The sequence below is a fragment of the Bufo gargarizans genome, chromosome 4 (genome assembly GCF_014858855.1).
Source record: "Bufo gargarizans isolate SCDJY-AF-19 chromosome 4, ASM1485885v1, whole genome shotgun sequence".
NCBI classification, from domain to species: Eukaryota; Metazoa; Chordata; class Amphibia; order Anura; family Bufonidae; genus Bufo; species Bufo gargarizans.
In genome coordinates, this window is record NC_058083.1 from 388,048,795 (window position 1) to 388,066,230 (window position 17,436).

Here is a 17,436-nt window from a genome sequence, read left to right on the forward strand (position 1 = left end):
AACGATCACTCCTCTTCATACTGTGGAGGAGATCGCTGCATGTAAATGCAGTCATCTCAACTGATGAGAAAGGCATTGCCAAGAAGGAACGCTTCCTCCCCGACAATCGCCTACTAAATTACCCTGTCTAAAGGGACCTTTAGTAAGAGTTTGCTGAGAAAGGTAGGTCAGGCAATGTCTAGTTGCTACTATTTCCGTGGTCTGTGGTATATACACGATAAGTCTTCCTTATCTGACAACATAGCTTTGAAGACTTTGAGCCTTTTTCAACTCACTAGTGATTTATTAGCTATGATCTCTCCCACTCCCCCGACAGGTTATTGAAGAAATTGAGGAAATGATGCAAGAGTCTCCTGATCCCGACGAGGATGACACTCCCTCTCAGTCAGATCGGCTCTCGATGCTTTCACAAGAGATTCAGACACTCAAAAAGTCCTCCACCAATAGTAGCTATGAAGAGAGTAAGTATCTAATGTAATTAGGCCGCTTTCACACATCAGTGATTTATGAGCCAAAACCAGGAGTGGAGCTACACAGAGATAAGGTGCAGTGGGAAGATTTGCTCCTGCTCTGTGTTTTTGACCTGTACCTGGTTTTAGCTCTGAATCATGGATGGAAATCGCTGATGCGTGAAAGCGGCCTTATTATGTAGGGGACAGCAGTTGCTTATTTTACAGCAGACTGCATCCTATTTGTTTCAATGAGTATATGCACGTGAGCGAGGTTCTATCGTCATCCGATTTTCACGCAGGACTGATCCAATCATATCAGCAGGTCATGGAAAAAAACAAACTGACAGCACATGGCAATGGACAGCATCCATTCGCTTTTTTCACTGATGGTTACTTGGAGATGTTCTTTTTTTCAATTATGCGTGTGAAAAACGGATGCAAATGGAAACGCTGAACTAATTCATATTGCATGCGAAATCATAAATTTTTCTCTGAACAGACTCAAACATGTTTTTGCATTTGCATTGCAGGCCTCATGCACGCAACTGTATTTTTCTTCAGTGTTCTGTCCGCATTTTTCGTGGGTAGCAACTAACCCGACTGATTCATTTCTGTGGGTTCCTGCGCACATCTATATTTACTGCAGATTTGTTTGGCTTTTCCTCAAATTACAGAAAATGTCCTATCCTTGTCCGTATTGCGGGCTAGATGTTCTACTGATGGGAGTGGGAAAAATGTAGAATGGTGTCCGTATTCTACAGATCTGTGGTTTTTGTACTCCAATATGGACTTGGCTTGACGCACATGGCCGGATCCATATGTAAGTCAGCAAACAATGGGTCTGCAAAATACAGATACATTTCTTATTCAATTCCGCAATGCGGACCAGGATAGGACATGTTCTATATAATATAAGGAATGGCCACCCAGATCTACAGAGGTGTGCACGGCCCCACAGAAATGAATGAATGGGTCAGATCTGCAAAAAATGCGGACAGCACACTGACGAAACGTAGAGTCGTGTGCCTGAGGTCTAGGAATATATTGCACTCCCCGTGAATCAGGCTAGTGACCTGATATCATCTTAGTATGGATCAGAACATTTTCCGGTGGATTTGCATGCTGTGATTTACGCGATAAAGAACTGCTAAGATCCTGCACGGAAGAATAGAATGCGGCAGATATTGAAAGGTTCCTAATGTTGATGAATTTTCCGGACGTTTGCCATCCTTGCATCGTTTTATTAGAAAGAATCACCGGGTTGCTCTTATGTCTATGTATTGCTTCCACTCCTGCTAGGATTTTGTGTTCTGGCTGTGAACGGCAGCAGTCCACAGCGTGCGCTGCATGATAATTGCTCAGCTTGATGTTCCGTTCAGCAGATTATCACGTGGTGTTTTCCCAGTATTCCCCAACTCCCTCCTACGAGCCTCTGCAGATGAGGTCATGAGAAAAGTGTGTCCAAAAAAAAAGCTTTTTTTTTTTAACGTTTTGACCCATTTTCTAGTCCTTGTTATACCCTTATTAGTACCGGATTGAACATGGTCATCCTCTGACAGAATCCAGAAGTGATTGTCCAGCAGAAGCTCTGGTAATATCAGAGTCACACCGACTCGCGCCCCCCCCCACTTTGCAGAAGCACAACAGTCGGGTTTCTTTTGGAGTATCAAATGTGAATCCAGTTCATTAATATGTATTTGAGCAGGACTGAATATCCAACATGAAAGGAGTTTTCTAATTGCTTTGCGATTATTCACCAGGCAGCTTCTCCGTCCTTGAGTAAAAGTGCCTGGAGATATGGAGCGCGCCCAATCCTCCTGCACGTCTGACCGTGAAAGAGAAACCTAGCCGGTGGGGATGCGAGCTAATGTCTCTTCCAAGTGCTCCACTTCTCCAAGTGATGGATCAGTAGAAATGGTGTCCGTTTTACCCGTTGCTAATACTAGCCAAATACTGGGAAAGAGAGTAATCCTAGAGTGGGCAATTCCTTCTTATTAGGCCTCATGCACATGACCATTGTTTTGGTCCGCATCAGAGCTGCAGTTTTTGCGGCTTGGATGCGGACCTATTCACTTCAATGGGGCCACAAAAGATGCAGACAGCACTCCGTGTGCTGTCTGCATCCGTTGCCCCGTTCCGTGGTCCGCAAAAAAAAAATTAACCTGTCCTATTTTTGTCCGTTTTGCGGACAAGAATAGGCAGTTATATTAATGGCTGTCGGTGCCGTTCCGCAAATTGCGGAACGCTCACGGACGCCATCCATGTTTTGCGGATCCGCAATTTGCGGACCGCAAAACACACAACGGTCGTGTGCATGTAGCCTTATCACTATATTAAATCCACAAGGTAACAACACCTTTACCTGACAGGAATACTCAGTTATACCACAAAACCAACAACAGATGAGTAATGTTCTGTTTCTTTAAAATTTCACTTTTAATTAAGCATGATTAAAAAATTCTAATTACCATTTCATAATGGCAGTAAGGATTCAAACATATAACACCATAGTACATATTCAAAAATAATGAACAGCCGGCACTCCGAAAAATAGCGTGGTGCACGTGTCCTGAGATTACGATCTCACATCAACGATAAGAAAGAACCGGCACTCACTGGCGTGTTGCAAAGAAAGTTGCTGTCTTTAATGGTCACATATATTCATCTGTGACGCGTTTCGACTCACGTCTGGAGCCTTTCTCAAACAAATGGATATGACATACAAACTAGGTGAACAGGTGAGAATTAAATAGACCGCCAAAGCGGAAGTGACATCATAGTAACCATGGTAGTGAAGTATACAAAACAAATCAAGTCAGAATATGACTGAAGAAAAGATCCCAGCCGCAACAAACATCATGGTAATTCTAATACTGTTACAATATATATCCATATAGTGATCCATATAATGATGATGTAGATGATGATGATAATGGTGCCGCTGGGATGTCTTCAAATTTTCTGCAAAAGAAATAAAAAAAGAACTATAAAACTATGAAAATAAAATAACAATTTTAACCACATGGAATGATGGAGGGAGAGAAAAGGGTTAATCACAAATATAGAATATATGCATAATATCCTGGAGACTTACAGGAAACTATGCAGGTCATACTCTCGGTTCAAGCCTTTGGGCTCCAATGTTTGCAAAGTGTGAATCCAATAGGATTCACGCTTCTTCAACATCTTTACCCTATCGCCACCTCTGCGAGGTTGCGGTACATGTTCAATTATCTGAAAGCGTAATTGTGATATATTGTGATTCTGTCGATCAAAGTGGTGCGGGATGGGCAAGAGCAAGTTTTTAGTACGTATTGTAGACTTGTGTTTGGAAAAGCGATCCTTCATCCGCATAGAAGTTTCGCCTACATATAACAAGCCACACGGGCACTTCAATAAATAAATAACAAAATTGCTATTACATGTGTAAAATCCCTTAATGGGAAATTGTTTACCAGTGTGCGGATGTGAAAAGAATTCACCCTTAATTACACTTGAGCAATGTATGCATCCCAAACAGGGGAAAGTGCCATTTTTTGGTGTAGATAATGTACTTTGTCGTCTCTCAGTATGAGAACTGCCAATGTCAGCCCGCACCACCATATCGCGTAAATTCTTATTGCGCTTATAACAGATAAGCGGACGATTCTGAAATTCTTCAACAGAGGGATATGCCCTAGATAAAATATTCCAATGTCGGTTGAAAATTAATCTGCATTTATGCACCCAAGGGTGAAATTTAGAAACAAACGGAATACGTGGTGGTTTAGTGGTTTTGGCGCATGCCGCGGTGGCCTTATGCCTTTCTTGATTAAGTAATGAGGTGGGATATCCGCGATGTTTAAATCTATCACTCATCTCATTCAAGCGGATGTCCTTAGTCCGAGTGTCAGAGACAATTCGTCGAATCCTCTGAAACTGGGAATGAGGTAATGCCTTTTTGACGGTCGGGGGATGGTTGCTTGAATAGTGTAAAAGAGAGTTTCTATCAGTATCCTTAATATGGAGATCAGTTACTATGACTCCACCATTTCCTTTAGTAACAACAGTATCCAAGAAACTGATCCCCCTATCATCATAGTGTAAAGTGAACTGGAGCTCACTCCACACAGAATTTAAAAAATCCGTAAACTCTAGAAGGGTCCGAATGCCGCCTCGCCATACACAAAACACATCATCGACGAACCTACGCCAAAAAATACAATGCAATATGAACAGCTCATTTAAATAGATATATTTATCTTCAAACCATGACATGTATGTGTTTGCGTACGGCGGTGCGGCATTCGAACCCATCGCGGTCCCACAGCGCTGTTTCTAAAAAGTATCCTGAAATAAAAAATAATTTTCATACAGAATAATGGTCAATAAACTCAGAATTTTTTTTTTTTTCACGTTAGGTGTAAGAGGAGAGAGTTAATAACCACTCAACAGCACGTATTCCCTTTGCATGAGTAATAGAGGTATATAATGAACATACATCGAAAGTAACAAGCAAATCATCCTCCTGCAACGTCAATGACCTAACTTCATTAAGAAATTGATTGGTATCCAAAAGAAACGAAGGCATGGTTTTAGTTAAGGGTGTTAAAACCTTATCCAGCAAGATGGCTGGAGGGGACAAAATCGAGTCCGATTTACACGGATTTTTTATTTCAGGATACTTTTTAGAAACAGCGCTGTGGGACCGCGATGGGTTCGAATGCCGCACCGCCGTACGCAAACACATACATGTCATGGTTTGAAGATAAATATATCTATTTAAATGAGCTGTTCATATTGCATTGTATTTTTTGGCGTAGGTTCGTCGATGATGTGTTTTGTGTATGGCGAGGCGGCATTCGGACCCTTCTAGAGTTTACGGATTTTTTAAATTCTGTGTGGAGTGAGCTCCAGTTCACTTTACACTATGATGATAGGGGGATCAGTTTCTTGGATACTGTTGTTACTAAAGGAAATGGTGGAGTCATAGTAACTGATCTCCATATTAAGGATACTGATAGAAACTCTCTTTTACACTATTCAAGCAACCATCCCCCGACCGTCAAAAAGGCATTACCTCATTCCCAGTTTCAGAGGATTCGACGAATTGTCTCTGACACTGGGACTAAGGACATACGCTTGAATGAGATGAGTGATAGATTTAAACATCGCGGATATCCCACCTCATTACTTAATCAAGAAAGGCATAAGGCCACCGCGGCATGTGCCAAAACCACTAAACCACCACGTATTCCGTTTGTTTCTAAATTTCACCCTTGGGTGCATAAATGCAGATTAATTTTCAACCGACATTGGAATATTTTATCTAGGGCATATCCCTCTGTTGAAGAATTTCAGAATCGTCCGCTTATGTTATAAGCGCAATAAGAATTTACGCGATATGGTGGTGCGGGCTGACATTGGCAGTTCTCATACTGAGAGACGACAAAGTACATTATCTACACCAAAAAATGGCACTTTCCCCTGTTTGGGATGCATACATTGCTCAAGTGTAATTAAGGGTGAATTCTTTTCACATCCGCACACTGGTAAACAATTTCCCATTAAGGGATTTTACACATGTAATAGCAATTTTGTTATTTATTTATTGAAGTGCCCGTGTGGCTTGTTATATGTAGGCGAAACTTCTATGCGGATGAAGGATCGCTTTTCCAAACAAGTCTACAATACGTACTAAAAACTTGCTCTTGCCCATCCCGCACCACTTTGATCGACAGAATCACAATATATCACAATTACGCTTTCAGATAATTGAACATGTACCGCAACCTCGCAGAGGTGGCGATAGGGTAAAGATGTTGAAGAAGCGTGAATCCTATTGGATTCACACTTTGCAAACATTGGAGCCCAAAGGCTTCAACCGAGAGTATGACCTGCATAGTTTCCTGTAAGTCTCCAGGATATTATGCATATATTCTGTATTTGTGATTAACCCTTTTCTCTCCCTCCATCATTCCATGTGGTTAAAATTGTTATTTTATTTTCATAGTTTTATAGTTCTTTTTTTATTTCTTTTGCAGAAAATTTGAAGACATCCCAGCGGCACCATTATCATCATCATCTACATCATCATTATATGGATCACTATATGGATATATATTGTAACAGTATTAGAATTACCATGATGTTTGTTGCGGCTGGGATCTTTTCTTCAATCATAGTTTCTTCAGTCATATTCTGACTTGATTTGTTTTGTATACTTCACTACCATGGTTACTATGATGTCACTTCCGCTTTGGCGGTCTATTTAATTCTCACCTGTTCACCTAGTTTGTATGTCATATCCATTTGTTTGAGAAAGGCTCCAGACGTGAGTCGAAACGCGTCACAGATGAATATATGTGACCATTAAAGACAGCAACTTTCTTTGCAACACGCTAGTGAGTGCCGGTTCTTTCTTATAGTACATATTCAATCACAGAATCATAACCGCATGATAGTATAAAGGTACCAAGATCTCATTAGCGTAAGGTGTGGCCGGCTACCTCTTTTAAGTTAGTTAGTTACTGACTGCTATGATATATGGGGTTAGCGTAACATATGCCGGTCAGTTCAATGCCGCCTCTTTACCAACCCCTAGATCATTACAAGTTTTTACTTACTATCCAATGAATAATAAAAATGTGATATCGTATAGTGGAACTGCAATTGGACCCTCCTATCAACGTGCGTTTCGCGTTATTGCTTCTTCCCGAGCAAAACCTTACGCTAATGACATAGATGTGGGGCATTAAAGATTTTTGGTACCTTTATACTATAATGCTGTTTTGATTCTGTGAATACAGTTGCAAGAAAAAGTATGTGAACCCTTTGGAAGGATATGGATTTCTGCACAAATTGGTCATAAAATGTGATCTGATCTTCATCTAAGTCACAACAATAGACGATCAGTCTGCTTAAACTAATAACACACAAAGAATTAAATGTTACCATTTTTTTTATTGAACACACCATGTAAACATTCACATTGCAGGTGGAAAAAGTATGTGAACCCCTAGACTAATGACCTCTCCAAGAGCTAATTGAGGTGAGTGAGGTGTCAGCCAACTAGAGTCCAATCACTGAGATAAGATTGGAGGTGTTTGTTACAGCTGCCCTGCCCTATAAAAAAACACACACCAGTTCTGGGTTTGCTTTTCACAAGAAGCATTGCCTTATGTGAATGATGCCTCGCACAAAAGAGCTCTCAGAAGACCTACGATTAAGAATTGTTCACTTGCATAAAGCTGGAAAGGGTTATAAAAGTATCTCCAAAAGTCTTGCTGTTCATCAGTCCACGGTAAGACAAATTGTCTATAAATGGAGAAAGTTCAGCACTGCTTCTACTCTCCCTAAGAGTGGCCATCCTGTAAAGATGACTGCAAGAGCACAGCGCAGACTGCTCAGTGAGGTGAAGAAGAATCCTAGAGTGTCAGCTAAAGCCTTACAAAAGTCTCTGGCATATGCTAATATCCCTGTTAGTAAATCTATGATACGTAAAACACTAAACAAGAATGGATTCCATGGGAGGATACCACAAAGGAAGCCGCTGCTGTCCAAAAAAAACATTGACGCGCGTTTACAGTTTGCACAAAAGCACCTGGATGTTCCACGGCAGTACTGGCAAAATATTCTGAGGACAGATGAAACCAAAGTTGAGTTGTTTGAAAGAAACACACAACATTATGTGTGGAGAAAAAGAGGCACAGCACACTAACATCAAAACCTCATCCCAACTGTGAAGTATGGTGGTGGGGGCATCATGGTTTGGGGCTGATATGCTGCGTCAGGGCCTGGACAAATTGCCATCATCAAAGGAAAAATGAATTCCCAAGTTTATCAAGACATTTTGCAGGAGAACTTAAGGCCATCTGTCCACACCAGCTGAAGCTCAACAGAAGATGGGTGTTGCAGCAGGACAACGACCCAAAGCATAGAAGTAAATCAACAATAGAATGGCTTAAACAGAAGAAAATACACCTTCTGGAGTGGCCCAGTCAGAGTCCTGACCTCAACCTGATTGAGATGCTGTGGCCTGACCTCAAGAAAGCGATTCACACCAGACATCCCAAGAATATTGCTGAACGGAAACAGTTCTGTAAAGAGGAATGGTCAAGAATTACTCCTGACCGTTGTGCACGTCTGATCTGCAACTACAGGAAATGTTTGGTTGAAGTTATTGCTGCCAAAGAAGGTTCAACCAGTTATTAAATCCAAGGGTTCACATACTTTTTCCACCTGCACTGTGAATGTTTACATGGTGTCTTCAATAAAAACATGGTAACATTTAGTTCTTTGTGTGTTATTAGTTTAAGCAGATGGCGATTGTCTATTGTTGGGACTTAGATGAAGATCAGATCACATTTTAAGACCAATTTGTGCAGAAATCCATATCATTCTAAAGGGTTCACATACTTTTTCTTGCAACTGTATGTACTATGGCATTATATGTTTGAAGCCCTACTGTCATTATGAAATTGTAATTTGTATTTTTGAATTATGTTTAATAAAAAGTGAATTTTTAAAGGAACAGAGCATTACTCATCTGTTAGTTTTGCAATTCCTTCTTATGTCAAATCTATGTAATGGAAGGGAAATGACGTGCTATGACTTCCCAGGTAAGGCTAGTCTTACACTAGTTTTCTCCTGTAGAGGAACAGCCTTCCGGAGTTCATCGTACCTTTCCCCCGTAGTCCTTAGGGACCTGGCAGGTATCCGGCCAGTCTCTGGCATTAGTGCTGGGATTCTACCAGACAAAACCTGCTGCTTGCAGTGGTATTTGGCAGAATCTTGTCAGTAATGCCAGAATCCGGTTGGATCCCCGCCGAGTCCATTATAGTCAATAGGTTCCAGGGGGAAAGGTAGTATCCAGCTATTCCGGATGCAGTTAACTCCATCAGGCTGTTCCTCTACTGCTTTAGCGCTAGTTTGAAACTAGCTGAAGGATATGTTCACATCTGTGGCATGCCTTATCCGGCACAAATGCTAGCTGTTGGCCTGACAAAAACGGGGAAATCTGGCATTTTTGCTAGAAGGCAGACGAATTTCCGCCAGACCCCATTTATAGTCAGTGGGGATCCAAAAGTGAACTGTAGAATCTGGCAATGCCACATCTGGTGAAATCCGACAGGCTGCTCTCTGATGTCAACATACCCTAAACTATAAGAATGTGGTTAGTACAGCTAAACAGTAAGACTGCATTCACATGTGTGGCAGCCACATTTCCTGGACTGACTGCGGCTCGTGAGCTGAGCTCCCTGCGTCACGGTGATATGATGCTGTGAGGCTCCAGGCCAACCGTGGGTATATTGTCCCATACTCAAATGATGCTGTGATTACAGGACAGTACACCCGTGGTTAGTCAGGAACTCACAGCATCATAGATCACGTGAGCCGTGGTTGGTCCGGAAAATGTGTCCGCCACACGGTATTTGGCTCTGTCGGTGTGGTATAATGTCCCCCAATATGGTATTGCTGGCTCTGCCTTCCATTAGTTTGGACCCGACTACAAAATGGGGCCACTTTTTTACAACATGGGCACTCTTTTTGCCTTTTATTGGGAGAATAGAGCCCTATGGATTGACATTTGTGCTAAGAAGTTCGCATTGTGTACAGCAAGCATAGGGCTGAAGCATAGGCTGAGCCTACTAATTTTCATTCGAATGTCAGAGTGCTGTCCTGTTCCCACCATATGAGGCTCTATACAGGGCTGCTATTTTATGGAAACGCGGACGCTAATGTTATTACCACAGTTTTTCAGTGCTTTTTATATCAGACGTCGCTATTGCAGCCCTCCACCAAAAGTATCCAAGAATGTGAATGACCAAACATTTGCACTATTATTCGGAGAACTGGACGTTGTTAGTGGTCTTGCATTAGATTCATTACTCTTAAAACTCAGGTTGGTCAGGGCTATAGAGGGTTTCTCATTGGGGAACTTTTTGCAGTGCGGTTACTGGCCGAGCTATAGCCATACGGTCCAAGGGGCCCTCTGCCACATAAAACATCTGTATTCTAAATGATGGACGACATGTTAGATTTTTACATTGGGGCTCAGGAGCTTCATAATGCAGCTCTGGTTGAGGGAGGAGAATGACCGGGGAGAATATTTCCAGATGTATATATGGCCGCACGTGGAGGTCATGCAACCTCTTTGCACTACCATATAGAGATGTAGATCTATAGATACCACATTTTGGGGAATTACCATTATTATTCTAAAGCATCACCCCCCATTTTTATCCGCAGCAACAGATCATTCTACGTTGGTGAAGTAATTGCGCTCTGACTGATCCATTCTTTTTTTTTTTTTTTCTCTGTTTTCCGAAGAAGTGAAGCAGATGTCTGTCTCAGAGTTAAATGATCTTTTGGAGGAAATTGAGATGGCCATTAAGGATTACTCGGAGGAGCTGGTGCAACAGCTGGCCTTACGGGATGAGCTAGAGTTTGAGAAAGAAGTGAAAAACAGCTTCATCTCTGTCCTCATCGAAGTGCAGAACAAACAGAAAGAGCACAAGGAGAATGTGAAAAAGAAGAGAAGGCTCAAATCGAGCAGCACACAGAATGGCAAACAAGAGAAGAGTCATCTGCCAGGAACGGTAAGGGTCTAATATTTGCCAGGCTACGATCGGCACTTGTTTAAGGACCTTCGTTCTGCCGACAAAGGATAATTTTTATGTTCACACAATATATGATCAGCTGATAGTTTAGCAGTTGCTTGTTTGTCGGCTGATCACTGGCACCTCTACAATGGGAGAAAGATCAGGAGCAAGTGTTTAAAGTTCTGAATTTTCGCCTCATCGTTTACTTGTGTAAAAGAGCCTTAAGGTGACCCACCAGTTAAAAAAATTTACATTAAGTGGGGAACAACCTGGTCCCCTCCTTTTTGTCTTCGCAGCTTTAGCTCCATCAATTCTCAGGCACCTCTTCCTTCCGAGATGGTCGCTCCATATCTCAGACTTACCTGGTGCCTACTGTGCTTTAGGTAGCCCAAGATACTTCTGATTGCCCTTTGATTGGCCATTACTGTTCACATGAGCAGTGCTGACCAATCCAAGAGCAGGCCTAGACGAGCAGGAAGTGTCATGGACTGCCAATGCACAGTATGCATCAGGTAGTCGAAGAAGCAGGGTGGCAATCTTGGATGACACATGAGGAGCCTGGGAATTGGCAGAACTACTGCTGAAAAGATGAATAAGTGGTCATCATGTGTCTTATTAGGGTTGATTCTGGTATCGAACTTTTGCTACCCAGTCCATACTTCTGTCCCGGTATCGATACGATACCGGGATTTGCCTTATATCGATACTGGGCTGTGCAGAGAACATGAGCGCGCTGCTCGTAGTGCGGCCATGTTCCCTCAGCAGCATCGGGAGAAGGAAGCAGTCTCTCCCTCCCCCCTGTGCTGCTGCCCCTGCCACCAATGAGAGTGCACAGGGGAAGAGGAGGGGAGGACACACTGCACCACCAGTGATAAATAACGTTTAATACATTACCAATACAAGCGGCAGAAACACATTGCCAGCACCCTGCCTCTGACAGGTTGCTGCGATCCGCGGCAATTAACTTCCACGTAAAAAAAAATTAAACCCAAAAAAAGCTGCGTGCATTCCGCATTTTATGGAACGTTCGGCTCATATTAGAGCAGTCCTATCCTATTTTTTGGGGGGATAAGGTGACCTAAAAATGGCGAATCGTGCAGTTTTAACTGCACGATTACACTGCTGGGGCTTTGATCGAAACTGCCACCATTGAAGAGGCGGCCACTGCCACCATTAATATAACAATGGGGGTGGGCGTGCGCCTGTTGCCAGTGCGCCACCAATGATACTAATACTGGGGGGGAGGGCGCACTGCGCCACCAATGGTTTGAATTTATAATACTGGGGTGATGCACCGTGCCACCAATGAATGTAATTAACACATTAATTCAAGTATAGGAGGCAGCGGGTGCCGGCAGCAATATCACAGACCCGGCCTCAATAACAGGGCATGTGAACCGCGACAATTAACTCCTCAGGTGTGGCACCTAAGGGGCTAATTGCTGCGGATCGCATGCCCTGTTATTGAGGCAGGTTGATGCCGCCCCTGGCACCTAATGCTTGTACTTGAATTAATGTGTTTTACATTCATTGGTGGTGCAGTGGCCACAGTCCCTCCCCTCCCTGCTATCTCCCCACTGGTGGCAGCGGCAGTCGCGTCACAGTGGGGAAGAAAGGAGGGACTCCCTCCTTCTCCACTGTGCTAGTGAAGAGAACATTGCGCGCGCTGAGAGCGTGTGTGTGCCATGTTCTCTAACTGATACTAGGCTGCGCAGCAGTACAGCCTAGTATCGTTAAATGGTAAGACTCTGTATCGTATGGATCCAGGTCTAAATGTATTACTTGGGAATTGATACTTTGATACCCGGTGCAACCCTAGTGTCAATGCATCAGGATTGACAACAGGTATTCATTTTGTGGGATATTTTCAAATCCTGACGAGCAGAGGTAGGCCCCAAGGATTGGAGCTGAGGAACACTGCTTTAAGAAATAAAATACAACATTTAGCTTTCCTGCTGTAACTATATGGAGGCATGGCGGTCAGGTCCCATCTCCATTCTGGCCATGGTACCTGACCGCCATGCCTCCATATATTTACAGCAGGAAAGCTAAACTGTTGGGTTATGTTCTCTCCACATTTGGGGTGAATGTTTGATGTAATCAATAAGTCTACGTTGTCCATAGATAACGGGCAGGTATATGCCGGTATACATATATACATCTGGTCGGTATATGTCCAGGGCGACTATGCTGTTCAATACAGCTATGAAAAACATATTGTTAGAATAACGTACACCATACAGTAATCAAATAGGAGGCACTTACTGAAGTGAGACAACCCCTTTAATATGCAATCAGCCATGAAAATCCACCACCGGACATTCTCCTGTGACCTCGGCTGACAACTGATTTTGCCAGGAAAAAGACGTAACCAGATATATTTTTCCCCTTGCTGCCTCCACTAACTGGAAGATACAGTAAATGTACATTACATATGGTCGTCATGTAGTAATCGGATGAATTTCTAGAACAAGAACGGCTGCTTGTTAGCTCCTTGTGTGCGGGATCCCCCCTTATGACGTTCATATACCATAATCAGGGCTCCAGATGGCGACCAAAATGGTAGCCAATGCAACTTTAAATTGCTAAATGGCGACAAGACTTTGTAGTTTTGTCGCCATTTGCGCCTAGACCCTCCGCTGCTCTGGTTCTCACACACGAATAACTGACATGGCACGCGCTGCTGTCAGCGCGTGCCATGTTCTTCTCAACATCACAGGGGAGAAGGAGGCAGTCCCTCCCCCTTCGCTGCTGCCGCTGCCACCAATGGGCTGTTAGAAGCGAGGAGAAGGGGAGGGGCTGTGGCCACTGCGCCACCAATGAATATCATTTATGCTTAATACAAACGCAGGCTGCGGGTGCCGGCCATATCCCATACCCGGCACCCAGCCTCTATGACTGCGCGCTGCGATCCGCCGCTATTAACCCCTCAGGTGCGGCATCTGAGAGGGTAATAGCGTCGGATCACAGCATGCAGTCATAGCGGCTGGGTGCCAGGTAGGGGTGGGCGATATGGCCTAAAATGTAGACTGCGATTATAATTTTAAGCATGTGCAATATATATGACAATATATTGTTTTCTATATTGGGGGGGGGGGTGTTTAAACTATTGATCCGCCCCCCAGCCTCTCCCTCTTATCAGCCCCCTCTGCCCCTGTGGTAACTCAATGGCCACAGGGTCTCTTCCCCCCCCCCCCCATCATTGGTGGCAGTGGGCAGTTCCGATCGGAGTCCGAGCAGTGTAATGCTGGGGCTCCGATCGGTTACGATGGCGGTCAGGACGCTACTGAAGTCCTGGCTGCCATGGTATGTTAGTGAGCAGCATTATACTCGCGTGCGCCGTGGCCGCCTGGCGCTCCTTCTCATAGGTCTGTGCGGCGCATTGCTAATGCTGTAAGCATTAGCAATGCGCCGCACAGACAGAAGAAGGAGCGACCGGTGGCCACGGCGCACGTGAGTATAATGCTTCTCACTAACCTACCATGGCAGCCAGGACTTCATTAGCGTGACTCCTGGCTGCCATGGTAACCGATCTTCACTACCGCTCCGTGGTCATATCGCGGTCCGGCGATATGCCCAAAATCCATATCGTGGCACAAATTTATATCGCCCACCCGTAGTGCCAGGTATGGGATATGGCCGGCACCCGCACCCGCAGTGCAGCCTGCGTTTGTATTATGCATAAACTGTATTCATTGGTGGCGCAGTGCCCCCAACCCCCCCCCCCCTCCAAGTATTATTATCATCGGTGGCAGTTCCAATCGGTTACCATGGCAGCCAGGACACTACTGAAGCCGTGGCTGCCATAGTCTGCTCCCTGCTGCTGTGTGCACAAAGCACAGAGCAGCAGGGACAGTGCGAGTTCCTATTCACCCTGCTAGAGCTCTATCAGGGTGACTAGGACAAGGGATGAAAGATCCCAGGTTCCAGCCCCTAAGAGGGGAAATGGTTATTAAATAAAAAGTAAAAAAAAAAACAAACAAAAAAACGCCAAAATATTAAGCATAAATCACCCCCTTGCCCAATTTTACACATAAAAATATATAAACAATAAAAAAAATTACATATCGCAATGCCCGAAAAAGTGATAACAGGGAAAAAAAACGTGCAATTTGCCTTTTTTTTTTTTTTTCTTTTTTTTTCTCACCTTGTCCCGACAAAAATTAGGTTAGGACTGTTCTATTATGATCCAGACCTTCCATAAAATCTGGAAGGCACGCTCCTTTTTTGGTGGTTTTATTTTTTTTCACGTGGTATCGAGTATCGAAATCGAATCAAAATTTTGGTATCGTGAAAACCCTAGGTAAGACATGTTTGTTTTTGTTGTTTTTGTTTTTATTACACCGTAATTATATGCATTTTAAATTTGGCGACAAAAAATTTAAATTTTTCAGGTTAGGAGCCAATGGCTCATTGATATATATTTTTTTTTTTTTAGTCTGGAGCCCTGGTAATGGAACATGTGATCTAATGGCCCAGGTTTACTAATCCTAGAGATGGTGGTGTGAGCTTAGCCAGACTGTCTAGACCTGCACCAGGACTATCACAGGGGCTCAGGCTGGATGATAAATGTGGTGCAGGGATGGACACTTTTCTCTGACTCTGTACCAACTGTTTATTGGCTTACTTTGAGACAGATTTTTACGCCAGAATAGTGGCCCTCCCCTTTTCCCATGAAGTCACACCCATTTCCGCTAAGTCACACCTCCTTGCCGAGCATGTCATAAAAAAGTGTAGAAACCCTACATGTGCCAATTTGCACCACTTTTTGGACACATTAGTAAATCTGGGCCAGTGTTTGTAATTGTGCGCACAGTGTAGACAGCCTTCTAATAGCTTCTGTCATGGCCTGTATTTATTGTATCGGCATTTCAATAGTTAATGATTTTAGTTTGCTGTACCATTATATCGCTGCACTGAACGATTGCCACTATTTGCAGTACTTTGATGTTAACAAGCTAGCCATTCATTTTTGCGAAAATGTAATTCTCTGACGTGAATTTGTCTTTGAGAAATGGCCACATCCCTTCAGGCTGAATGCTGTCCTGCTATGAACTGAGGCGGGGGACATGCGCAGGGACATGCAGATCTGTGCAGGGATATTTTCACGACTAATCCAAACTCGACCCGAGCACGCCCGAGCAGAGCACCTGTGACCCCGTCTGATGTAGTAACTGCTTGCATTCCCTATGTAATCACCATTCTGGAGCATCTATTCGCATGACTAAATGTTGTGCCATTCCTTCATTATTCCTACTAGAAGTTATGAATGAATGACTAGATCCATCTGCCTCTTACCAGTCGGGGGGGTGCCCCTGTCAGTCTGGTGGCAGCAGTGATTGGATAGTGTCAGACTGTACGGGGCACACACCCACCTGTTAACACCCAGCTGGACCTTCACTGCAAACTGTTAGTAATTCATTCATATCTACCAGCAGGAATAGTAAAGGAATAGCAGATCATAGAGCCATAAGAATAGACGTTCCAGAATTGCTAATAGAAGGAGGGTGTAGACAGGTCAGGAGAGGGGACGGTCCTCTAACATTCACTGTTCAGTATGTTGTGTTCTTGGCTATCCTCTGTTTAACAGCTTACTAACCTCCTCCTTTCTCTTCCTTCCTTTACTGCTTACTGTGCTCCTAGCGGTTCAGTATGGAGGGCTTGTCAAACGTCATACAGACTAGCTTTCGCCAGACTTTTGGGAGTTCGGGTGGAGAGAAACAGGTGCCAGGATTTTCTTTCTCCTCCTGTCTATCTTTATAACTTGATTATGCTCCGCTCACTGTGGTTAGTTGTACTGTATGTAGTAAAAGGCCTGTCCACCGAATATTCGGGTAGGTGGTCGTTCTCTGCGCTCAGTTTCCATTGATTTTCTATTATTGACACAAAATGTGATGCCAAGACTTCCTCCACAGTCGGGTAGGTACTAATCCTGTAATGGCTGTCTACACAGACAGAGACTTATATTCTGCAGCGCTTCAGGCTACTTTCACACTAGCGTTTTCTGCGGATCCGTCATGGATCTGCAAAAACGCTTCCGTTACTATAATACAACCGCATGCATCCGTCATGAACACCATTGAAAGTCGATAAGGGACTGATCTGTTTTCTATTGTGTCAAAGAAAACGGATCCGTCCCCATGGACTTACATTGTGTGTCAGGACAGATCCACATTGCGGACAGAAAACGCTGCTTGCAGACAGACAGACATTAGCATCAAGCTATCCCCAATAGGGCTCACAATCTAAGTTCCATATCAATATGTCTTTGGAGTGTGGGAGAAAACCGGAGTACCCGGATAAGAACGCCAATCTTGATAAATCTCCCTCTGTGCTGCCACCAAACAATGAGATCACGTCCCTCAAAGATCAAATAACCCTGTAAACGAGCATTTGCTCAT

At 43.7% G+C, this 17,436-nt stretch overlaps 1 protein-coding gene across 1 annotated transcript in view; it reads left to right on the forward strand.

Moving 5' to 3' along the window:
- The window catches only part of FEZ2 (fasciculation and elongation protein zeta 2), a 51,264-nt gene that overhangs the window by 21,687 nt on the left and 12,141 nt on the right, over positions 1 to 17,436 (forward strand). The window contains exons 4-5 of the mRNA XM_044291537.1: positions 317 to 461; positions 10,764 to 11,032. Coding sequence (XP_044147472.1) covers positions 317 to 461; positions 10,764 to 11,032 — 414 coding nt within the window. The remainder of the gene's footprint in view (positions 1 to 316; positions 462 to 10,763; positions 11,033 to 17,436) is intronic.